The 26,225-nt window shown below is 39.3% G+C and overlaps 1 protein-coding gene across 4 annotated transcripts in view; it reads right to left on the bottom strand.

Moving 5' to 3' along the window:
* Positions 1-914: 914 nt before the first annotated feature.
* ABCD3 (ATP binding cassette subfamily D member 3) overlaps positions 915-26,225 on the bottom strand; it is a 50,094-nt gene continuing 24,783 nt past the window's right edge. For all 4 annotated transcript variants that reach the window (XM_026671841.2, XM_087960650.1, XM_026671842.2 and 1 more), the window contains exons 12-23: positions 25,142-25,239; positions 24,953-25,044; positions 21,428-21,516; positions 21,255-21,327; positions 12,799-12,862; positions 11,425-11,502; positions 11,281-11,346; positions 11,107-11,196; positions 9,298-9,417; positions 7,655-7,759; positions 6,957-7,013; positions 915-3,996 (exon numbers count right to left, since the gene is read on the bottom strand). In XM_026671841.2, the coding sequence (XP_026527626.1) occupies positions 3,919-3,996; positions 6,957-7,013; positions 7,655-7,759; positions 9,298-9,417; positions 11,107-11,196; positions 11,281-11,346; positions 11,425-11,502; positions 12,799-12,862; positions 21,255-21,327; positions 21,428-21,516; positions 24,953-25,044; positions 25,142-25,239 (1,010 nt within the window). In that variant the 3' untranslated portion in view covers positions 915-3,918. The remainder of the gene's footprint in view (positions 3,997-6,956; positions 7,014-7,654; positions 7,760-9,297; positions 9,418-11,106; positions 11,197-11,280; positions 11,347-11,424; positions 11,503-12,798; positions 12,863-21,254; positions 21,328-21,427; positions 21,517-24,952; positions 25,045-25,141; positions 25,240-26,225) is intronic.

Consider the following 26,225-nt stretch of genomic DNA (forward strand, 5'->3'; position numbering starts at 1 on the left):
CCCCAAAGGACTATATCAAGCATACACGTGTATGCATGCATTATGGTTCACACTCACATACTTTTATATATGCCTACATACGCATATGTGTGTCATAATAGCTTAGAAAAAATGATTCTCATGGGTAAGGAATGCAGTGATCTATGAGATGTGTGTGAAGAAGAAAAATGGTTATGTAAGCCTTGTCATGTTGCAACCAGAGACCACCATGCTATAGTGAGATGTGAAATGACAACTCCTTAAGAAAATCCTTTTAACAATAACTCTTAGCCAGGAGTTAAATTAACACTTTAGTCAAGTCCCTTACTGGCAACCAAAGCTAGGTAGAATAGGTGTAATCAGAAAAGCCACTGTAAATTACTTACTGTAATTACTTACTCCTCATATTGGCTAAGTTCAATGGCTGAGGTCAAGCAACATAGAGATAAAAGGAAACAAACCATAATGTATGATATTAGTTATTGTGTTTTAAAAGATTAGAGCAAAATATGTTCTGAGTAAGGAGGGCAGCTGGATTGATGCGCATCCATACAACATACATTTTCCAAGTTGTACGTTTCTCTTCCTTTGTTTTACCATGAAGAAAAAACAAATAGGAATTGCAATCAGATTGGATTTAAAAAGTGGCCTTGAAACAAAATCAAGGCTATTTATTTTACAGTAGGTTCTTGATTTTCTGTTGGATGGATCCTGTGTTAGAAAACTGAAAACCAGCAGGCATGCACACACAGAAATTTGGACTCCATAATGTTTGTAATTTAGGCTTGATATGATAAAATGTGAAAATAATTTTTTCACTTTAACTGGGATCAGCCCCTTAAATTATGAAAGCTGAATCACTATGGCGATCAATTGTACAGTTGTAAAAACTTTTCATTTGACACCAATGGAAAAGAAAAAAAAATACTAGGTGGTTATATGTTTCAATTTTATTATCCAGAGGCACTTATATAGAAAAATCGTACATATGCCTTTCCTTCGAACTGACTTTACAAGCAATAAAGTAATGAATTACTGCAATTATTTCCCAAGGAAACAAGAGTCTCTTGTGATCAACTATAGTACAAAATACTACCAGGCTAAATGTAGTATAAAGTATGCTGATGCTTCATTCTTGCTGACTTTTACATCATACCAACATTTCCAGTTTAATACATTGTTAACAGTATCAATCAAAACATATGACCCTGACAAGACCATCATGGCTGATCCGTGAATCATTTTGCATAACCTTTGAAACATTACAGACGAAAAGCATAACCTTAAACAACTCTTGTCCCCTCGAGCACTGCTCGGGTTATCTTTACCTTCATACTAGTTTTCTCATGGGGCAGGTTGACTTTTGATGCACTCTGAATAAAAATATGAAGCTTGAGCTTAATGAAAGTCATCTAAAACCACCATTTCCCATCAGGGTCTCATGTAGCACTGAAGTAAATCAACCGGTATCACTGATTAATAGTTACTGAAGTTAATCAGCTCCGTCTGAGAGATAACATTTTTAAAATTGTGCCCAGTGGGTAATATTCATTGGAGAGTTTCCCATATAAGTAGAAATGCTTTTTTGTTCACAGAATGTAGGGTTCTTCCCAACAGTTTATATCCCTCAGAATCTTCTTCTAGATTCAGAGAAGATTTTATAGGGTTGTGGTGGCTGAAGGGAGATTGAAGAATAAGCAATTAGCTCTACTTCCCAAGCAATGCAATGTCCCACTCTATGAAAAATGTTGCTATTAAGCAATCCTGGATTTTCTACAAAAGATGCTATATGCTTTAGGGTGCTTTCCAGTTAGTAACAAAAACATACATGCCATTTTTGACTATTACTCACTTGTAGCCCAGATTTCCTGTAAAGTGTGTGTGTGTGTATGTATGTATGTATTTTAACAATAGCAGTTTTTTTCATAGGAATTTCTTGAAAAAGCTGGTCTCAGTAGAATAGCCGCACAAAAAAAGAAAAGAAAAAGATCATATAGGGGAAAAAGAAGTTTTCACCAGAAGCATGGCAACCAAATTCAAAGCAGAGCTTTGTTTATTCCAGACATTAGATTTCCATCCAATCTGTAACAACTATTCCAAGCAATCGATTTATGCTAAATTGGTATCATAGTCTCACTGCTTGGATTGCTTGTTTCAGATTGTGACATGTCCTGATGCATTGTCTGTAAACTCATAGCAACTAATACAATCAATATCAGCTTTTAGGGAGAAAAAAAATTGAAGTAATTATAAAAAAAGGCAATTCTTTGCCAAATATGAAATAGCAACAAACTGAAACTAGTTATTTACTGTAATATTTAAACTGAAAATAGTTACTTAACATTTATTTTTGCATTTCTCAGATAATTTATTCTAACCCAACTCTCCACCCATTTACCCAGCACACATGAAAACTCTGACTTTTCAGAAAAATACCAAATCTGATGAATTATTTGGAACTTTGACAAATTTCAAATTTCCCATGAAAGAGAGATAATTAATGATTGGCTAATCATTAAGAACAAATGCTGATTTTAAGCAAGGGGGGGACGGACACCAACCACATTTATTTTGCATGTAGTGCTTGCCATCATGTTAAGTGCATGTGGATATTCTATTATAAGGACAAAATCATGTCATACAGCACAGCTTTTAAAGATTTCTTAGAAGAATGGTAATCAATTACATAGCCAGACTAACCAACTCACATCTTCCAGTCCCATCCATGTCAATAAATCTGGACAATAATTTATAATCATCATATGTAAGTATTACCACATGCCTGTTTCAAAGGTGCTTATTTATAGTTAAGCAGTTGTTTTTACAAAAGTAATTGACAGGAAGCCAAACAATTCTTCAAGTAATAATTATAAAATAGTTCTAAAAGTTTCTGAACTGTTTCCTGGTGACTCTGAACTGCTGTGTCTCTGGCATTACTTAGTTTACATTCTTTTTTTTTTAAAAAATCACATATTATAGACCTACATGCCAGGTACAAAAATGTCCAGTAAGCAAAAGCCTTCTCCGAAAAATCCAAATCCTTGTGGCAGATACGCATGGCATTTCATTTCAAACTTGCACACTACATTCTACAAATTACAAAAAGATCAGACCTCTCGTAAGCGAGAATGTCCATGATCTTTATTCCATGACAAGGATTTGGGAATTATTTTATTTCTTTCTTCTTTATTTTTCTCCCCATTCTCATTCCTCTTATTTGTCCTTCTGAAATTGGGATGTAAAGGCCAAATGGAATATGGTTATTTTATTTGCACTAAGCAGGAGAAAAATGGAAAGGATTGAAAAGTAGTGACCAGCAATGGCCAGAGGATTTGGATGGAGTTTTTATCTTTTTGCAAAGAAATGCTAATGGTCTTTTCTCCCATCAATACAGCATACTGCTGCAAGAAGACTGTCTTCACAGTCACGACTAACATAAAGGCCAATTTCCCTAGACTATGTTGTAGTAATACAACAAGTCCTATCCTGAAAAGAGTACATATAATGAACTGATATATTAGGATTTTGACCTAGAAATTCATATCTGTTGTAATGGGTACAGAAGAGGTAGTGAATCTAATTTTAATAAGGGCCTTCCCCAGAGGAAGTATGGTCAAACAGAAGTCAAAATAGTTGACTTCAGACTGTTTACATCCCAGGATGAATCAACATTTCAGTGATTTAAGCCCAATTTAATTTAGGCAGATTTTTTTTTAAAAAAACACAGGAATAAGAACATTCTTAGAGCATATTAATAATTAAACCAACATGAACACAAATTAGTAATATTCTACATCATAACAAAAGTACTGACAGCTTGTTATCGTATTCCTAGTAATCAATTTAAGAGTAAGTCAAGTAGCTTTGTTACACCACAATGTACGTTTTCCAAGTCCAGTATTGTTAACAGTCATAGCTGTTGATGGCCAGGGATGGGGGTTATGAACCAAACTCAATAGTTTCTTCAGTAATTTTCTTGAATTCATAGTTGCCTCTTCCATCCATGTGAAGATAAAACTGGGGAGACAAGAAAAAAGAGTCAGCAAATTTGGATATTTAAAGAGTGAAAAGTATGCATCTGTTTAGATAAGGATCATCTAGAGGAATTCATATTCAGACATCACCCTTGCGAAAAAGATAAAAATATAAAATGTGGACATTTGATCACCATCTGCTGGCCATGACAATTAAACTAATGGTCTAAGCCCTATCCTTAAAAAATGAATTCAATGCTTTTTATTATTGAAACTCACGAATTGCTAAATAATAATCTTTTATTCTTCAAATAGTGATTAAAGACAATAGGTATTAAAACAAGTGATTTATATTAAAAAATAACTTAGCTAGAACAAACTAATGACAAAACTTACCTTTCCTAACTGTTAACAAAGTTTTGATTATATTTATGAGCAATCACAATGTGCAATATTAATACAGAAAAACCAACAATCTTCTTTAATTATCCTTGAGATAAATGTACATGATTCAGAGGAGTATAAAATTGGTTTTATTGTAATGGTTTATTATGGCTTTATTCTTCCATTATTCTATACTATATATATATCTATAGATATACTTTTGAAAGGAAGTTTCAGTGACAATGCGGTTATGATTAGAAATTTAGAAGAAAAATATAACCAAAACTCTGGCTCGTAACACTCAAAAATAAGAAAAAAATATTTAGCTAAGTTTTCAATTTATTTACTTACAATGTCAATTTCTAAGGTTGCTTACTTGCCAGTGACATTGGGTGACTCACACAGAGTTAAAAAGAATTCAGAGCATTTTTTAAAAAAAAACATGAAAAAAGAGTTGCACTGAGGAAAAAAAGGGCTGAGGAAAAAAACCACAGGAATGAAACAATACAGTCTCAGAGTTCAAAATGCTGATTCATGCAATGTCCCAGCATGGTGTCTGTGGGAACAGTCAGATCTTTAAGAGTCTCCTAAGAAGTGCAAGATCAAGATCAACAGGCCTCAAAAGTAAACTGTTCCAAAAGTCAGGTATAGTGACAAAGAAAACTATATGTCCCATATAGTTCCCATAAGGTGATAATTGTTTAACAGATGAGATCTGAAGCATACTAACTCTATTGGCTCTTGTAAGACAGGCAGAAACAACTGATGTGAGGCATTCTAGTAAACTTTCAGGCCAATGCAAATATTAATCTGTTCAAAGGATGGGTGATAAGTATAGTGACCCTATTTTCTTAGGAAAATAAAAGGAAAATCATGAAAAAAAAGTAAATCTGAAAAAGGTTCATTAGGGTTAAAAAAAAATGCTTATGTTTACAGCAGTGCTTTAGAATGGTAAATTCAATAGCAAACAAAAACAAGGAAACTTTACCAATATATATTATACATATATACATATATACATACATACATACATATACATACATACATACATACATACATACATACTATATCATACATACATATATACATACATATATATATATATATATATATATATATGTTTTCTTAAGCGGTACTTACATGTATGGCATTCAGCTTTGTTCGGTATTATAGTTGTGCTTTTAAAGTTGTACGTTTCAGCAGAATCTCATCTGCCATCATCATTGTATTGTGTGCTGTAGTTTTACAGTGGTTTCAGATTTAAATTTGGGGCAGCCTATTGCTGTGCCAGACGTTTTCTTCATCCTGATTGGTTGGAGTCTTGGTCTGTGTTTTTGGTCTCGAGTTTGCTGTGTTCTGCTTGATTGGTGTCTCTAATATCTTCATCTGTTTTTGGCTTTTGTATCTTGATTGTTCATCCAGATGAACACTATACAGAAGCCTGATGATGGCAGATGAGATTCTGCCGAAACATTGCTACAACTTTAAAAGCACAACTACAATGATGTGGGAAAATACCCGAACAAAGCTGAATGCCATACATACACACACACACACACACACAAAATTAAGTGATATATAATATATAATAGCGGTGGCTAACTAGAGGAGCAGCTCCCTGATGCGCACGTGGGAGCAATGGAAACCAGAAGCTTGGTCTTCTGGTTTCTAACCTGCATGCACGCGCGAAGACTGCGTGCTGGCTGGCACACGCATGCGCTCTGGGGAGCTGCTCTTCCAGTTTCCGGTGCTCCCAGATGCGCGAAGACCAGCTGGCTGGCGCACACATGCACTCTGGGGAGCTGCTCTTCTGTTTCTGGCGCTCTCTCGTGCACGAAGACCAGCTAGCCGCCGCGCATGCACACACTGGAACCCGGAAGAGCAATAGATGACAGCTGGCATGCCCAGAAAAATGGCTCTTCATGCTACTTCCAGCACGTGTGGCATAGGTTCGCCATCATGGATACATAAATTCATTTTAAAAGTAATTCAATTTCTGAGCAGACTTCCCTCAAGATGGCTGCTGAATGGTAGGAGGATTTTCCTCTCCTGCCACTGATCAGCTGATTTTGCTGCCAAAGCTGGTTTTTTGGCAGTGCTGCTCCCTGGATTTGAAAGGAGCAATTCAATTTCTGTATTTTTCATGTGTGCATTAAGTAATACCATTTGTACAACAAAAGTTAAATAAAAGACAACAGTGAGTTTTGGAAGAATAAATAAAGCCAAAGCACAGCTTTTAAAATATATATATTCTTCAAATTACTTCTCTTTAAACTCAATCCTGATTCCCAATTTACTGATAACATTAAGGTTGACTCTGTTTCTTGGGTTTCTATATACAGATAATCCTCAACCTGACCTTGGGACTTCCCATACTTATCAAAAGAGTTATAATGCCTTCAAGCTAATTCCTAGGCTTAAAACTTTATTCTTTGAGACCAGAATAATTAAAGAGTAAGTCTTCTGTTTGATTCTGCCCCTTAATTCAGATAATGAAAGCTCCTATGTATGTTTTCAACCTATCCAGCAATAACATACCAAGCTGATCTTATTCCTTTAGCAGACATGGATAACATAGAATGGATTTTTAAAAACCCAGTTAAATAAAATAAGCCTTACTTCATGGTGCTTCCAAAGTGATTTTCTGTGAGAAACAGTGAAGAGAGTGATGCCAACCTGAAATGCCAAAACACAGTTTAAGGATTATAATAAGCTTTAGATTGCTAGACATCTATCTGCCCTGGAGGCACACATAACAATAAAAAAGCCAACCCGTATATTATGTAGAGAAAAACAATCAAAATTTCCAAAGTATTCCTTTTTCTAAAAGCAACTATTGGAATGGGGACCATTTAGAACAGGATTATAGTGCAGGAATGACACTTTTTGCTCTGTTTAATTTTATGTTGCATAATTCTCTTCTGTAACTAAACAGATCAAACAGATAACCAGAGTTGGAAGGGACCTTCCAAAACAATGACCTGTTTTAATCAATGAAATAAATCACTCTCATCCTTTAATTCAGAGAAATGACCTTCAGATTGGAGAGACTTCACGAAGGGAGAGACGGATTTAAGTTATATTCTACAGAAAATATCAAATAAAAATTGGGCAAAGCAGGCTGTCGTTACTCTTCATGTGATTTTTCTCTCTGCTATTTTATTTTTCTTTTCTTTAAAACATATTCAAGTTAATATGATAGGGTTAGGATCTGTAGGCCTAAAGTTACTATAGTAATATACTCTTTTCTTTTTTTAACATGATTTTAAAGTTGGATCTGAAACTAGCAATGCAAGATTAACCACAGAAAGACATACTTTCCGACAATGGCTGTAAATGTATCCTTCCACATCAACACTAACGGCACTCGTACATTCATCCAGAATGGCAAACTGGGGTTTATGGTAAAACAATCTAGCCATCTACAATGAAAAAAAAGAAATGATAAAGCATTAACATATAATCCATACATACGAAGAACATTAAATTGGATTTTATTTTTTAAAAATCTAAGATATTTTCCAGTTAATCATAAAAGATAAGCCACATTATATGATGGGAAAGGTGTTCAAATCACAACAGTACTACACAAAGGTCCATTAATTCCACCACACTCATATTCTCCAGAGAGTCACATTATTTGTACGTGGTCCTTTAGTAAACATTAAAATAAAAACAAAGCTAATTTTATATGTGGCACACAGTTCTCTTTTTTCCCTTGAAGCAGATGCAAACATTTTACTAAATTTCTGACCCACTTAAAGGTAGCAATTAATGAGAGACTTATCTATGATTGAGAACTGATGCCAGTCTGAGTTAATTCTAGATTAGAAGAACAAAAATTCTGAACTGGAATTAAGCAGATTCCAAACTGTTAAGTACTGAACTTATTTTTTATTTTTATTTTTTTAAAAAGCTTATTGTAAAAAGCAGACATTGTACCACATTTTGTTCCTATGTAATACTGTACCAAATTATTAACTAACAGGTACAGGTGGTCCTCGACTTACAACAGTTTGTTTAGTGACTGTTCAAAGTTACAACGGCACTGAAAAAAGTAACTTATGACAGCTTTTCACACTTAGGACCATTGCAGCATCCCCATGATCATGTGATCAAAATTAAGATGCTTGGCAATTTATGACAGTTGCAGTGTCCTGGGGTCATGTGATCACCTTTTGCAACCTTCCGACAAGCAAAGCCAATGGGGAAGCAGATTCACTTGACAAGAGTGTTATTAACAACTGCAACGATTCATTTAACCAATCAGGCAAGGAAGTTTGTAAAATGGGGAAAAAGTCATGTCTTGCTTAGCAATGGAAATTTTGGGCTCAGTTGTGGTCGTAAGTCGAGGACTACCTATGGTAGGTCCAGGACGATGACTGGGGCATAATTTTACTTCAATTCCTTTCGGCTTGCAACCTCCAGCAAAATGGATAAGATGCTAAGATCTCCTCAAACATCTATAGTTTTAATGTTTGCCCTTCCTGGCTCCTTTGGGCAGCTAAGGAAGAGGAAATTTCTAGATCTGGACCTAGGAGATGATTAATGCCTCCCTGATGGATGGAATGTTAATGGCAGCTTTGAGGGAGGCTGTGATACACCTCCTCAAATAGTTCTTTCTGGATCCAGAGTTATTGGATAACTATTGCCCAGTCTTCAACCTCTCCTTTTTGGGGAAGGTTATTGAAACCACAGTTCAATAACAGTGGCATCAACTATGGAGCATCCTATAAGAAACGAATTATTGAAAGACTCTACACTTAGGAATGGAGACCACCCTGGTTGCTCTAGTAGTTGATGTTTGTTGGAACCTACGGATTTGGTGGTCTATAAATGTAATTAATAATAATAGTAGTATTAGACCACCATTTTACTACTGAATTTATGATAACATGTCAATCAAAACAAGTGCTGGAAAATGCACACAGTGTCTAGGGACACCGTGAGGACAACCTACCGCCATTCTCTGTTTCTCTCCTCCACTGAGAACATCCATCCAGTCTTGAACACTATCCCAGCCTCCTTCACGTTCCAGGATCTGACCCAGCTGGACGTTATCTAAATATTCCTTTAACACCTGCAACCAAAACAGTTAACAAATATTGCTTAATAGCTTGTAGATATATTTGCTAGTACCTCACTGTTGAATTTATTTAATCCTCTCCCTCCCTGACAATTTACATTGGTTTAGTTCAAAAAATTTTGTCAGATAACTGTAGCAAGCAACAATATTGACTGAGCTACATTATGTATTTTAAGTGGCACTAAAGCATATGATAAATATTATGCAGCCTCACATACAATTAGCCTGAAAACGGTTCTGATTCGCTGACCTTCCTTTCCATTAAAATAAATAACCTAAATAACCAAGTGCTCTCTTTCGCCAGAACTGTAGTTTTTTTTCTCTCCAATTTCTCTACGATTCAAGATAGAAATCATAATGGCATTGCTACAGAACCTGGCATTTAACTCAGAGAAGCATCAGCACAGAATTCAGATTCAATCAATATTCTCTTTTTCTATATAGGAAACAGAGCTATGGGACTTGGAAATCCATGTGTACAGTTATAAAATTCCCATCTTGAAAGCTTAGCAGAAGTTAAAGCAGAAGAGTAATTTCTATGCAAGTACAGATGAACTGATGCATCTCTTCTTTACTACATTCGTACCCTGTAACTGTATCAGCAGACAGGGAGTATGCACCTGATTTTTCTGTCCTATAGTTTCAGGATGCTCACATAATAGCACATTTTCCTATCTGCCATGTGGCAGTGTCTACAATAAATTCAGAAAATTAGCTTTTATTATTCCACTTCTACACTAATTCAGGGTTCTACAGTAATTGAGCAAATTAAGGCTTGTATGAGCAATGTTGTCATTAACCCCAATTTAAAAAACAAACAAGAATCAAGCAAGGAATATCTGAAACACAGACACCACTATAGCAGCAAATGTGAAAACCAACGAAACAATACTCTATCCAGGAACATTATTCTTTTGGCAGAGTTATCCATCATAGATACATATTTACTTTTTAAAGTATTATATCTTTCTCAGAGAAAGAAAAAAATGTAGAAATATTTATAAATTTCTCCTCTGCTCCCATTAAGGCTGCAATAAATACAAGAATATCCATCCACAGTTTTTATGTATGTATACACAGTATACACACACATATACTCTCTGTGTATGTGTGTATACAGCACACACACACATATATACAACACACACACACACACACAGCATACACACACATACACAGTGTGGGAGGGAGGAAGGGAGGGAGGGAAAGAGAATGAGAATACTTGTTTAAACGAATACACACACACACACACACACACACACACACACACATATATATACATATATATCGAGACAAAACTGGTTTAAATGACTGGCATTTCAAATTATTACATGCTTTTAAAACTTACAGTGATTTTTGTATTTTAAATTTTTATTTATTTGTGTTATATATCTACAGTAAATATAATATTTAAAAATAGATAGAGCCAGTTTGGTCTAATGGCTAAGGCACCAGGCTACAAAGCAGGAATCTGTGAGTGCTAGGTACCACCTTAGCCATGAAAGTCAGCTGGGTGACTTTGGGTCAGTCACTCTCTCTCAGCCCAACCCACCTCACAGTTGTTGTTGAGGGGAAAATAGGAGGAGGAAAGTGTGTGGATATGTTAGCTGCCTTGAGTTATTTGTAAAAGTAATAAAGGGGAGATTCAAATAAATAAAATGTAGGAATAATAATGCACTTCACCTGATCAGAGATGCCTTTCCTTTTTTGATCTTCTATAGTGTCTGGATAAATTACTTGGTCTCTCAGCGTCCCAAGTGTCATATATGGTCTCTGAAATTAAAATGATAAGGGATTAGAAAATTGGGACATTTGTCAGAGAGAAGAAACGTCAACAGTCCTAGTGGTTTGATTTACCTGGGGAACATAAAACAACTTTCCTCTCTCGGGTTTAGTTAGACAGCCACCAAACAAAGGCCACAACTGCAATAAGAAAACACAATTTATTAGAATAGAAATGTAAATGTCCTTAAAATCAAGTTTACTTTAGCCTTTACTTACTTCACCAAGGACACGGAAAAGAGAACTCTTTCCACATCCATTTGGCCCACAAATAAGAACATTTGCACCAGATTGCACCTGGAATATAAATCAAGACAGAATATATTTAAAGTTTCTCAAACATTAAAAGCTACAGTATATGGATTGCCTTCATAATGCATGAGGTTTGCTTCATTAACTTGGGAACATATATTTGATTTGGCAAATATTTTCTAGATATTCCTTTAAACATGAGCACTCAAAAGTATTCAAACCTTGAAGTGTTTATAAAATTTGGTAGAAGGAAGTTAAAAACCTACATGCAAATTTTCAGTTCACAATGGGGCAGACCTGCTTTTCTTTAATATTAAAATGTTCTTAAATTAAAATTTGTTCTTAAATTAAAAATTGACGTGTTTTTAAAGTAACCTGAACTAGATTGTTGTATGAAAATAAATCGCAAGATTTTGTTATTGTAGCCTGTCTCAATCAAATATAGTTCTGTTCTTCCAGCAGAGTGATTTCTGATCTGATCTATCTTAAGGGCCATCCCTCTGGCTACTATTTGTGGAATGCCACAGAGATTGGTTCTCTCTCTACCCTACTCTTTATCATTTATATGGAGCACGGGAGAAGTCCTGATATGACTTGAGGTGCTGATGAATTACCAAGTTTTATGCTGCAACCCAACACTGAATTGGACTCCCATCAACTGTGGAGGTCCTTTTTCTTTGTCTGGAAGCTATACGGATCTGGATAGGACAAAACAGTCTGTACTAAAACCCTAGTAAGACCATCTTGGAGCTACACAAAAAATATTATGGAATGGATATGTATATTATAACTACCTAATGGGGAAAAAACCCCTAGCCTGATTAATGTATTGTTTCAAATTCCTATACTAGTGTTGACAAGGTCCATAGAGAATAGCAATCTGTTCGTAAAATTACTCCTGGTTTCCATGTGTACAGCATGATTATCACCAGGATGAGTTTTCTGCAAATATTTAGTGTTATGCATGCAGAAGATGGGGAAACCACTTACAGCCTACCTGGGTTAGTTCCCCTCTTAAAAGTTTCTCATATAGAAATTGTTCCTTTTCCTGCCTCTTGGCACTTTCCCCCAACTTTAGAAAATCTTTTTGATTGTCTGGGGAACGGCCTATACTGAGAAGGAGACATAGCTCACAATTGGGTACATTTCACTGATCAAAATATTTCTACTAATTTTGGATAGTTTTTCATTTTCAAGGCAATCTCCCTTACTACCAGAGATCACTTTGTTCTGAAATAATCTTCCAAAGACAATGCTTTGGGATGGGAAGAGGAACAAAACAGATTTTTATTCTTATTCAGCTAACTATTTCAAGATAAAATTGTCAATGTTGCAAATTACCTCAAAATTGAGATCTCTAATCAGCATATCGCCATTTGGTGTTGCCAATGGAACATGATCAAATCTTCAAGGAAAATAGACATGCCATCATTAATTATTGAAGATATTACCATTACCATTACAAAGGGACAATGAATAAATTAATTCATAAACTACTAAATTTACTAGTGGATTACTGTTAAACAAGAGAGTAATATTTTCAAGGTGTTTTCAACATAGCCGTGCCACAAAATAAGCACCAGTGAAAAAAACAAAATGTGTTTTTGAAGTCGAAGATGGGAAAATATATGAAAATCTACAAAGTTGAAAATATAAATACCATTATGTTTCACAAGCATTAACCTCTGCCCCTCTCTTTTAAATTTGTTGTGCAATTTCTTTTCAAAAATGATATGGGTATTCCTCAAGTGACAACCATTTGTTCAGCGACTGTTCAAAGTTACAGGTGAATGATAACTTACACCCTGTTCCTGAAGCTACAGCTGTCAAGCCGTAGTCAAGGCCTGCAGTTAAGGGATCAAAATTCAGGTGCTTGGCAGCCCATCTGCACTTACAATCACAGGGGCGCTTCAATTTCCCCCACCCATCTTCCCCATCTGTGCCAGAACTTACTCTGCAGGTGTGGGCAAAGCTATCATTGTTCCCCTGGCAGGTTCTGTTTGCTCTGTCTCCCAAGCTCTTTCCCACATACCCCATTACACCTTGTCAGCAGGGGGAAGAAGAAGACAATAAAATTTAGCTGGGGCAATAAAATTTAACACAGGATGGAAGGGGCTTCAGAGGGCAGAACAAAAAAGGCAGCTGGTGTTGGGGCAGCTGCAACTTCTTGAGATGGCTGGGACTTCCCATTGTGATGGTTGTTGCTTCCTGGGGCAACTGCAGCTTTGTGCTAAGGCTCAAGACTCCTTGCAGACCCAGAGCTGTGGCAAGCCATGAAGCTCGTGAGCTGCAATCTGGCAAGCAGGCCCTAGGCCCATTGATGGCGAACCTATGGCACGCATGCCAGAACTGGCACGCAGAGCCATTTCTGCTGGCACGCAAGAGGTCGCCCGGAACAGACCCACTGTGCATGGACACACATCCCCGCCAGCTGATTGTCGGGTATCTTCCGCGCAGGTGTGGGAGACGCATGTGCAGGAGATGTGTGTGCATGTGCAGGGTGCATGCCAGGGAGGCCGCACACGCATGCACAGAAGCGCTCAGTGCAGGTGGGTCATGTGCACATGCACAGGGGGGCGGGGGGTCACACGCGCCCTGCATTATGGGTGCAGGCACATGTGTGCGCATGCACACTTTCAGCATTCGATGAGGAAAAGGTTAGCCATCACTGCCCTAGGCTGTGCAGTTCTTGGGCTGCTTGCTATCAAGCCAAGATTGATTTGCATTGGGATGGGTCCTCAGGATAATGATGAGTGGAATTCAGTTCACAATTGCAATTAGGACTGTCAGGAGTGCTGTCGCTAAGCAATGAAGTCACATGATATCAAGCTTTATAATCGCATTGTTCAGCGGTGGAAATTCCAGTTCCAATTGCCATCATAACTCAAGGACTACTTTTACATAAAAGAGAACTAAAGGTAGAAATGTGTTGATATTGAACGTTTCCTTTTGAAAATTCAGGCATATATGAACAGTAACAGTTTAATAACCTTTTTAACTGTTGTTTAATCAAGTCTGTTTTGTTTATTTACTTTACTGCAATTCTCTCCCACAAAGCTTCTTGTACATCCAAGAGATGGCAATAGTTGTTGACAGTTGGAATAAAACGTTAACCAATATAAAAAGGGCGTTGGTGCTTACCTGACACGCCCATTCTCTTTGAGCTGCGAAGAGCATCCAGTAGTGGGAGGTGCTTCAGTCTCTGCTCATCTAGGCTGGGCTTAATTTGCGGAACGCTCCTCCTCCTCCACGCGACTCCTCCCCAGCGTTCCCCCGTTTTGGCGAAGATGAGAGAAACAAACACCCTCGCCCTTAACACTGTAAAAATTTGTTGGCCGACACAGGATCCCACCAGACGGAAGAGGGTGGGGCTGGATGCTCTTTGCAGCTCAAGGAGAATGGGCGTGTCAGGTAAGTACCAACACCCTTTCTCCCATGAGCTGCTCAGAGCATCCAGTAGTGGGACATACCAAAGCTTGGCCTGTCCTACAGGAGGGACTCTGTCTGCCTTGGGATCCCCTCCTGGTCCCTGTGGACCCGTTGCAGCACCCTTCTGCCAAAGGAGGCCTCGGCTGATGCAAACACATCTATTTTATAATGCCTAATGAAAGGCGATGGAGAGGCCCAGGTTGCGGCACGACAGATGTCAGTGATTGGTGCCTGCCTGGCCCATGCTGCAGATGTTGCGGCGCTCCTTGTTGAATGAGCTGTTATGCCCCTGGGCACCTGAAGTGCTTGAGTCTGATACATTTTTGCAATTACGGCCTGTAGCCAACGGCCTATTGTGGAGGATGAGACCTTGCATCCCTGATTGTTGGGCTGAAAAGACACAAGCCTCCGTTTTTCTAAAAGAGGCTGTGCGGTGAATATATATTTGTAACGCTCGTCTCACGTCCAGCCGATGCCACTGTCGTTCCAGCCCTTGGGATGGCCTGGGACAAAAATTAGGAAGTATCAGTTCTTGTGCCCTGTAAAAGGCTGAATTAACTTTGGGTATAAATGTAAGATCGGGACGAAGGACAACCCTGTCGGAATGGAAGATGCAAAGATCTTGCCTGATCGACAAGGCTGCCAGTTCTGAAATACGACGAGCGGAAGTGATCGCTACAAGAAAAAATACTTTATATGTCAGAAATTGGAGACTTGACGATTGCAAGGGCTCGAAAGGGCACTTAGTGAGTGCAAGAAGGACCTTGTTAAGGTCCCAAGTGGATAACGGTGAACCGTTGGCGGGAGTACGTTTGTGGCTCCTCGAAGGAAACACTGTATGCGTGGATGATGGGAAAGGGATAGGAGACCTTCATAAGTGATGACTGACGCCAAGGCCGCCACTTGTCTTTTCAACGTATTAGGTGATAATCCCTTGTCAAGCCCATCTTGTAAGAACTCTAGGATCTGCGCCACAGATGGAGAAATGGGATCAATTTGAGACTTAGTACACCATTTGTAGACACTGGACCACGTGGCATTGTAGATGCGAGTTGTTGAGGGGCGTCTGGCAGCTTGGATAGTGGCGATAACTCTGTTGGAAAACTTTTTGCTCTTCAGACGACTCCGCTCAACCTCCAGATGGTCAGGGTCCGCTCAACCTCCATTGAGGGTCCGGATGTTGCAGGGGTCCTTGGGTTAACAAGACCCTGTCTGGCGGAATTCTCCATGGTGGTGATACAGATAGACTGTGAAGGTCTGCAAACCACGACCACGTCTGGGCCAATAGAGAGCTACTAGAAGCAGTTCCGCCCTCTCGTTGAGCAGCTTCTGGATGACCCTGGGGATCAGTGGAAGGGGCGGGAATGCATACAGAAGCCCCAGGAGCCAACGGCAACGGAGCGCATTGAAATTCTCCGCTCCTTGTGAGGGGTATCTGGAAAGAAATCTCAGGAGCTGAGCATTGAGGGGGGAAGCGAACAGGTCTACTACTGGCTGCCCAAATGTCCTGACCGCCTCTTGAAAGAGGGTCAGATGGAGGCGCCACTCCGATGGATCTATCGTGGCCCTGCTTAGCCAATCTGCCTGCATATTCGACAGTCCTGAAATGTGTTCTGCTCTGATGGAAATCAGGTTGCTCTCTGCCCAATGACACAAATGCTCCGCTTCTCGCATGAGGTGTTTTGACTGAGTGCCCCCGTTTGTTTATGTGAGCTTTCGCAGTTACATTGTCGGTCAATATTAATGTGTTGGTTGCGTACCTGTGGAAGGAAGCTGCGGAGAGCCAGGTGTACTGCTCGAAGCTCCAGCCAGTTTATGCTGCGCGATCATTCTATGGAGGACCAGCGGCCTTGGGCTATGAGCGATTGAAAGTGAGCTCCCCATCCAATCAGGCTGGCATCGGTGGTGATGGTAAGTCTGTGGGGCTCTTTGAATAGGCAACCCTTGTTTATGGTTGGTCTGGTCCACCAGAGGAGAGATATGAGGACCTGTGATGGAACTTTGACCTTGTATTTGGAGTTGCTTCGGCTGGATCGCTGGTACGGGAACAGGAACCACTGGAGGGATCTAGTGTGGAGCTGGGCCCAAGGAATAATAGATATACATGAGATCATCTTGCCTAACAATTTTGATAAATCAGCTAGGGACACCCTCCTGAGAATCCTGACCTCCTTAACTAATTGATGAATGCTGTTTTGTCTATCTGGTGACAGGAAAACTTTGCCCTCCACTGTATCTATGACTGCCCCCAGATGGATTCATCGAGTCGAAGGCGTTAAATGACTCTTTTCCCAATTGATTGAGAACCCGTGTAGTTGTAAGAAATGTAATGTGGTCTGAACAGAAGGTGACAGAATTAAGATATCATCGAGGTAACACTGCAGTCATATGGGGACACCCCGGAGATGAGCAGCGAGGGCTGTGAGGACCTTTGTGAAGGTCCTGGGGGCAGAGGCTAGTCCGAAGGGAAGAGCCACATATTCAAAATGGAGATTATTATAACAGAATCTTAAAAATTTATAGTGGGATGGCTGAATTGGAATATGTAAGTATGCCTCCATCAGATCTATAGATGTAAGGACGTCACCTTTTCTGATACCAAGTAAGATAGATTGTAGGGTGTGCATTTTAAATTTGCGATATACTAAAAATTGATTAAGGCGTTTCAAATCCAAGATTGCTCTCCACCCCCCTGAACTTTTGGGAACAACAAAAAGATGTGAATAGAAACCTCGCCCTCGTTGATTGGTAGCTACTGGTTGGATGGCTTGTATGTCCAGTAAGTGCTGAATAGCTGTTTCCATAAGATCTCGTTTAACCGGATCTCTGGAAAGAGGGCACGGCATAAAGAAGTCTGGGGGAGCGGATTGAAACTCCAGCGCAAGGCCGAATCTGATCGTGTCTCTGACCCAGGAATCAGACGCTGAGGAGTCCCATTGGTCCGCGAATAATTTAAGGCGGCTGCCAATGGGAGGCGGGTCCATGGGATTATCTTGGATGCCGGAAAAATCTATTTCCCGCTCCTCGGAAGGATTTCTTGGGTTGGCCACCCCTTCTGTTCCTATCCCCAAAGTCTGACCTCTCTGGCTGTTGCCCTGGTCGGAAAGGTGGGGATTTCTGGTATCTGGTTGACAACAGTCCCTGATAAAAGGGCCAAAAGGATCCCCTCCGAAAAGACTGAGGGTTTCTAGGGTCTGACCTCCGAAAAAGGGAGGGTAAAATTTTATTTTTATTTTGAGTCTCGATGAGTAGCAGATCGAGGAAAGGGCCAAAACAGTCTGTCTCCCGCTAGAGGAGATGAAGCGAGCTTGCATTTATGTTTAATGTTCGCTTGCCAGTTCTTTAACCATAGCAAGCGTCGTGCTGTGACATGTGAAGTGATGGCTCTGGCTAAAAACTTAACTGCATGAAAGGTTGCGTCAGCTGAGAATTCGGTGGCTGCTGTCAGCTTTGCAATGTCTTGGTGTGTTTAGTATTGGTATTGGGACATGCTTCCATAATAGCCGGAGCCATCTGAGGGAAGAACGGGTAAAGAAGGAAGCGGCTGTGGCTGCTCTGATGGCCCAAGCGTCAGACTGATGGGCCCTGCGTAGGGCTAGCTCGGCCCGTTTGTCCTCCGGCTTTAATGCCTTCAGTGCCTCACTGGGAATGGAGGACGAGGACGCTAATCCCACAGTGGGTTCATCTATACTCATCTATACTCATCTATACTCAGGAGTATTCAACAATTTTAAGAAATCTGGGGCCAAATTAAAGAATTTCCTGTCGTAACCAGTGGGGGCCGGGTACACTGCTGCAGAAGCCCATTGTTTCTGTACCAGGTCTGCAAACATGTGGGGGACTGGAATCACGTCTGCCTCAACAACAGGTTGAGTGAAAATGAGATCCTCTGGTCCCTCATCTGATGGAGTTGGAGTGGTAGAAGGGGCCGGCTTGTCCAGTTGCGCAGTATTTTTGGCCTTGAACAATAGAGATTTGAAAAGTTGTGGCCGGAACAAGCCTGTAAATACAGGTTGGTCGGGAGCGAGGCCCTCAGACATCCCCCTTTCTAAGGGGTCTGTTTCCGACATGGCCGGGTCAGTATTATGCCTTGATTCTGATTCACTCTGGTCCATGTGTTCAAAGTGTTCCATCTCTTCCGCCGCCTCCTCCTGCTCCTCCTCCTGCGGCTCCTGTAGGAGCATACCCCCTTGACACTATACCTGGGTATAGCGTAGCTCTGACCTGGCCAATGACCGAACTGATTGCGAATCATACTCAGCGGGTGCGGGATGATCCCTGATCAGAACCGCATGTTGCAGGCCTGATGCAATTCCCTGACTGATAGCCATCTCCATCCAGGTCTTCATTCACTCTGGCACATACTCTGGAAGAGATTGGTCCTGTCGAAGACCAGCAGCCGTTGGTGTGAACGTCACTTCGGGTATTCTTCGCATGGTTGGTGATTGAGCTGACTGGACCTGTTGACTCAGGGGAGCCATGCTGCGCCTGGATAAGAGGGAGAGATCTAGGGGGGTAGGAGGGAGGAAAGAGGAGGACGGCTCTGGACTGTGTGGTGAAAAGGCTTGAGAGGTCCTATGTGCCTCCCGTGTGCATTTATCTATTTGTTTTTCCAGAGCCTTGTGGCGCCTATTGGCATCCTTTTCTGATGCTTTAGAAGTCCCTTTTTTTTGCTTAGGATTGTGTTGAGATTTGGACTTGTCCCTTGAAGTTGAGGAGTGTGAACCACTACCCCCGCCATTGTGACTATGGAAGGACCAGTACGCTCGTTATTTAATGCTATATTGTGTAGGCGGTTGGCGCACCCAGGGACCTGGCCAAGAAATGGACAGGGTGCCCTGAAATCAAATCCCCCGTACTTTCTTTTTATTATTTGTTTTTTTAAAAAATATGGATATCTGCTTCAAAATTGAGTCGTATCTCAACAATTCATTTATTATTGTTATGAAGTTGCCAGTATTATTATATTGGTGTGATTAATATTATCAGAGCATATGTGCAAATATATATCAAATTTGGATGTCCCAATCAGCCAAATTGAGAACGCCTAGCAGGCCAAATAATCACTTACAGGCCTTCAACAACTTCCCTGCACAGGTGGACGCTGGCCTAGGTGCTCACTGTTGTGCCGCTGGATAGGGAAAACTGTGAGCGTTGAGCCAACAACACGAAATAACAAAAACCTCGAATATGTTAAAAACGAGGTTGTAATGATTCCTCGGGGTATTTTGTGGGGAAAAAAACCCCTTCAATCTGGAATAAGGATTACCTCACACAGTCTTCTGAATTAGCACTCAACGCGGCCACGCGGTCCCTTGACAGTAAAAAAACAAAAAAATGGCGACCGGATGTTATTTGTGGCGCGCGCGCCAGCAGCATTCTCCCACCAAGAAAAAGAGATAAGTTCCAACAGTCTTCCCTTAGGGCTAAACCAGCGGGGAGGGGTGAAATAATGAGGCGATTACACCTCCACCCCTAAACGGCATTCTTGGGGGAAAAGAGAAACAGTGATACGACTCAGAAAGGAACGAGAGAAAAAAAGCCCCGCCGTTTAAATATTAAAGTGGCTCGGCAATCGTAATGGCAAGGGTAAGGCTAGCGGTTGTGGGGAGCGAAATGCGTGCGAAGCCGGCCTGCGCTTAGGAGCGCTTCCTGGTTATGCGATCCCCAATGGCCAGATGGCAAAGGCAGCGTCGGTAAGAAAAGAACAATTGACTACCTGTCAAACCTTAAAGAGAATTCTCCTGTTTCGGCCAAGGAGTAACAAAAAAGCACTGCCTATCTCACGCAAGGCTGAGCCAAAACTGGGGAACGCTGGGGAGGAGTCCTGTGGAGGAGGAGGAGCGTTCCGCAAATTAAGCCCAGCCAAGATGAGCAGAGATTGAAGCACCTCCCACTACTGGATGCTCTGAACAGCTCGTGGGAGAACTGCTGTCTTAAATCAATCAACTCAGATTGCTAGATAATTCTGCCAACTGAACAAGTAGCGGCTTGTGCTATTCATTAAACCTTTCAAATGTAATGCGGTTTGCTTTTTAATTTAATTCATTGAATCCCGTGCAGATGATTCAAACTCCAAGATTTGCTGAAGCACATTCATACAGAGGCCTACATGATTAGGTTTTCTGCATTCAGAAGACCACAATTGGGAATGGGGAAGAGAAAAAAAATGGCATTGCCAGGAAGCAATTGTAGACACGGTCTCACAGCTGCTTCTTGTACAATTTACTCTTTTGGGTAAGAGGCAAGTGCAAAGAACTACCACAAATGCTAAAAATTAAAAATAAAATTTAGATAGCATGGATAGGTATGTAAAAATGAAAACGGTTAATGGGACATCCTAATAAGAAATGAAGGATTTTACCTACTTGATAATGTTATCTGTTATGACAATCCGTCCCGCTCCAGGAATCAACGGGGTGGCTTGCTTTAGGTCTAAGTCTTAAATTAAAAAAACAACAGTAATCAATTGTAAAAACAACAAGCAAGCAATTGTGTTTTTATATTAATTCCTTAATCAACCTCAGGGCATCATAGTTACCTTTGTCTTGTACTAGCATGGTTCGTTGATATTTCCCTGTGTTTAGTTCCTTCAGAACTTGCATTAATTCTGTAATTCGAGCTGTGAAGCTAAAGGTTATAAATCTATTAAACTGACAGACTTCAAGAATTTTTCTTCAAAACTGAATGTTCATCAAAAATAAATGAAATCAACAGTTTAAAATGGAAAGCAAAAATATTACATATCACGAGAGCATATTATAATTATTTAGAAACTACTTTTTTCTTTTAAAAAAAATGTATTGTAGAAAAAACATTTATTTGACATACATTTAAAACAGACAAATCAATGTATGTATGTATGTATGTATGTATGTATGTATGTATGTATTTATGTATGATATTCAGCTTTGTTAGGGTATTTTCCCATGTCATTATAGTTGTGCTTTTAAAGTTGTAGCAACGTTTCGGCAGAATCTCATCTGCCATCATCAGGTTTCTGTATTGTGTTCATCTGTGAGTCAGACTTTTACAGTTGTTTCAGTTTTAAATTTGGGGCTAGCCTACTGCTGTACCAGAATGTTTTTTTCTTCATCCTGATTGGTTGGGAGTCTTGGTCTGTGTTTATTGGTCTTGGAGTTTGCTGTGTTCTGCTTGATTGGTGTTTCTAATATCTTCTGTCTGTTTTGTGGCTTTCTTTGTCTTGGTTGGCTGGCAACATTGTGTTCCTGTATTGGAGGCTTTTAGTGCAGCTTGGCTCCGAGTAAATGGACAGCTATCATTTGTTAGGAAGTTAGGTTTCATTTGGGTGCCTGGTTGGGGTGTGTTTGAGCTGGAGGTATCAGGGGGGATCTGTTTGTGCCCAGGTGTTTGCCTGGCTTGTGGTGTGGAGATTTTTTTGTTTGTGAGTGCAGGCTTCCAAATAATTGACAGTCTGGTGGAATCATCTCTTCTATTCATGCTTTCAGGTCTTTTTTCAATCTCTATGGCTTCTCTGATAATTCTGTGGCTGGGGTTTTCTATAGTGGTTAGGGTTTTGGTGCCATTGAAGTTGATGCTATGACCTGTGGCTTTCATGTGTTGGACTAGTAAGGAAGTGTGTTCCAGCTTTTTTACTGCATTTTTGTGTTCATCCAGGCGGGTACTTATTCTTCTATTGATCTGTCCAATGTATGTGGCCAGGCATGATGCACAGGGGACTTCATATATGCCTTGGTTTTCCAGGTCAATTTTATCTTTGGGGTTTCTAAGGATGGCTGCTATTTTTCTGTCTGTTTTGAAGGTAGTCTTGATGTGATTCTGTCTTCAAAACAGACAGAAAAATAGCAGACCAAGACTCCCAACCAATCAGGATGAAGAAAAAACCATTCTGGAAGGCCAAATCCTCCTTTTTTCTTGGCATCCTGTAATAATTTATATTTCACTCTGGGTTTTTTCCTCTGCCATATAAATTTAGATATACATTTGTTTAATTCTACAAAAAAATTCTTTTCCAATTTGACTGGCACTGTCTGAAACAAGAAAACAGTTTTGGCAAAATATTCATTTTTACTATCGAAATACGTCCCAATAGTGATAACTGCAATTTGGCCCAATTATCTAAATCTTTAACTATTTGCGTTATTAACTTATCATAGTTATCTTTTTTAATCGACAAACATCTAGCAGTCAACCAGATCCCTAAGTATTTTATTTTATTTACCACCTGCATACCTAATTTATTTGCTACCTAATTTATTTGCTAGTTCTTCCTTCTGCTTTGTAGTTTTTTGTTAACACTTTTGTTTTTTCTTTGTTAATTTTTAACCCTGCCACCTTTCCATATTCTTCTATTTCTCTTAGTAGTATAGGGCTCACTTCTAAGGGTTCTTCTAATATAAATGCCATATCATTGGCGAATGCCTGGAGTTTATATTCCTCTTTTTTAATTTTTAGTCCTCTAATCTCTTGTTTTTGCCTAATTTGTACTAAGAGAGTCTCTTCTGCCAATATATACAATAGAGGAGCTAGGGGGCAGCCTTGTCTTACTCTCTTATTTATCTTTATGGTATCTGTATTTTCCCCATTTATTAATATTTTTGCAGTTTGCATGTTATAAATTGTCTTAATAAATCCTATAAAATTTTCACCAAATTTTATGCCTATCAGTTGTTTAATAAGGAAATTCCAATTCAGGTTGTCAAATGCCTTCTGGGCGTCTAAAAATATCAATGCCATTGTCTTGGTTGAGTATACTTCATAATATTCTAATATATCCATAATGGTTCTTGTATTTGTTTTTATTTGCCTATGGGGGAGGAAGCCATTGTGATCAATGTGGATAATTCTACTTAATACTCTCTTTAATCTTTCTGCCAATATTGTAGCCATTATTTTGTAATCTACATTTAAAAGTGATATTGGTCTATAGTTTTGAATTTTTTGTGGGTCTGATTGTTCTTTATAAATAAGGGTAATATATGCTTCCAACCATGATTTAGGCATGTTAGCATTCTCCAGGGCTTCATTGTACAAGTCCACCAATATCTCCTCTATTGTTTCTTGGAATTCCTTATAGAATTCCGAAAGAATTCCATCTGGGCCAGGAGTCTTATTTGCTTTTTGTGTTCCAATTGCCTTCCTAATTTCTTCTATAGATATTTTATTATTCAAATTTTGTTTCTCTTCATCAGTATTTTCGGGCAAGTTTTTTTCATTCAAGTATTGATCAATAGATTCTTCTGGTATTTCTTCCTGTTTATACAATTTCATAAAAAACTCCTTAGCAATTTTTTTCTTTTCTTGGGTCTGTGTGCATAATTTCCCTTCCTGATCTTGGAGAGCTACGATCATTCTCTTTTCTTGTTCTTTTTTAATTTTATGGGCTAACCACCTCCCCGGCTTATTTGCATTTTCAAAATAATTTTGTTTTGCTAATTTAATTTTTCGATTTAGATTTATCTTATGTTTTACCAGATCAATTTCTTTCTTAATGTTTGAATTGTTTGGGTCCTTTTGTCTACTTGTTTCCAAATCTTTCAGTTTCTCCCTCCATATGTTTTGTTGCTGTCTTTTTTCTTTACTCTTTTTAATACTGTAAGCAATAGTTAAATGAAATCAACAGTTTAAAATGGAAATCAAAAATATTACATATCATGAGAGCATATTATAATTATTTAGAAACTACTTTTTTCTATTAAATAATGGTCCAAGCTTTGTTAAAATACTTTATATTTTATATTTCAAAACAATCAAATTAATCTCAATTATCTCATAATTAGAAATGAATACAAGGAGGATAAAATAAATTTATTTTATGAATGAAAATAGGATTACACTTATTGGTCAATCTTATTGTTGGGGAAACTGCTGGCCAGGCTAGAAGCAGGAGTCAAGTGAGGATCTAGCTTAGAGTTCTTGCAAAGCCAAGCTTGACCTCCTCCTTCAAGATCCATAAAGCCGTATCTGGCTGTTTCTGAGGAAGGCGAGCAGTCTGGGCAGATTCTTATAGCACAGGTAGAAGTCAATAAAATTGTTTACTTCAACTATTTATGGGTGGCTCTAGTTGCTTGTACTTGACACTTACCCAGCCAATCGAGTCATTTCACGGCCAGCTAGAACTATTCTGCCAAGGGCCTGAGACATTCTCAGCAGCATTCTTCCACTTTGGTAGTAATCCTTAAAACAATGAAATATAGGGTTTTTTTCTCTCAAAAAACAAACAAGCAATATGTGTGTCATTTATTACAATCACTGCAGCAAATATATTACTCACCTCCAAAAGTTCAGCATGGGTGCTATTCTGATGACGAGGATGAGACAAGTTTAGAAATGGACGGCTAACAACCAAATAACCAACTACGGTTGCCAGATCTATAACATTTGAAGAAAAAAAAAGTATTTCTAAGTCCATGTCATTATTTTAAATATGGACTGACCCAACATTTGGACAGCAATTTCATGAAACACTGTTTTATTCTTTTCAGTTTAATATAGGTAGTCCTTGTTTAGCAACCACAATTAGGAACCAGCGAGTCCGGGTTGCTAAGTGGGGAAAATTGTGTGACCACAACTGGGATTTCAAGCTTGAAATTGACAATGAAACTGAAAAGGCTGATCAGTTTTACTTTGCCTCCTAACCATTCCCCAGACATTTGGAATGCTCACTCCAGCACAAAGGAATTCATATTTATATTTATATTCATTGGAGAGGAAGGGAGTGCAAGGCTGTATAGGAACCCTTGCTTAATGACAATTGGACCCAGAATTTTGGTCGTAAATCATTGCAGCCATTAAGTAGGTGCCCATGTAACCTGACTCAATTTTAGAACCATTTTACAATGATCGTAAAGTAAGCCACAACGGTCATTAACCAAATCACATGATCATTAAGCGAATCGAGAGATTAAGCAAATCCAGCATATGCAATGGGTGGGTTTTGCCTTTTTCTGCTGGAAAATGTCAAGCTGGCCAGGTCTCTCAGGCCATGCCCAGTCGGCTCTGACCACTCCGGTCCCTCCCCTCCCTCCCAGCCTCTGGAGGACAACCACAATGTTGATCTGGCCCTCAATGAAATCAAGTTTGATGCCCCTGGTCTAGGGTCAACAAAATGAGGAGAAAACTCTGTGCTATAAGACAGAGTTTTTCCTTTCCTTCTGCCCAACATTGGGGAAACTTCTTAAATGCTACAGGAATCAGAAGGGAGAGGCTGCTATTTAAAAATAAGAAAGTAGATACTGGCACTATTGAATTCTACATGGCAAAAAGTCTGTTTTATGGAAAGTACCATTAAGTTCTATATCAAGAGAGAAGGAAGGAAGGAAGGAAGGAAGGAAGGAAGGAAGGAAGGAAGGAAGGAA

Source organism: Notechis scutatus, chromosome 3 (assembly GCF_049901735.1).
Source record: "Notechis scutatus isolate UNSWTSFEM ecotype Mainland chromosome 3, rNotScu1.2, whole genome shotgun sequence".
Taxonomy (NCBI): domain Eukaryota; kingdom Metazoa; phylum Chordata; class Lepidosauria; order Squamata; family Elapidae; genus Notechis; species Notechis scutatus.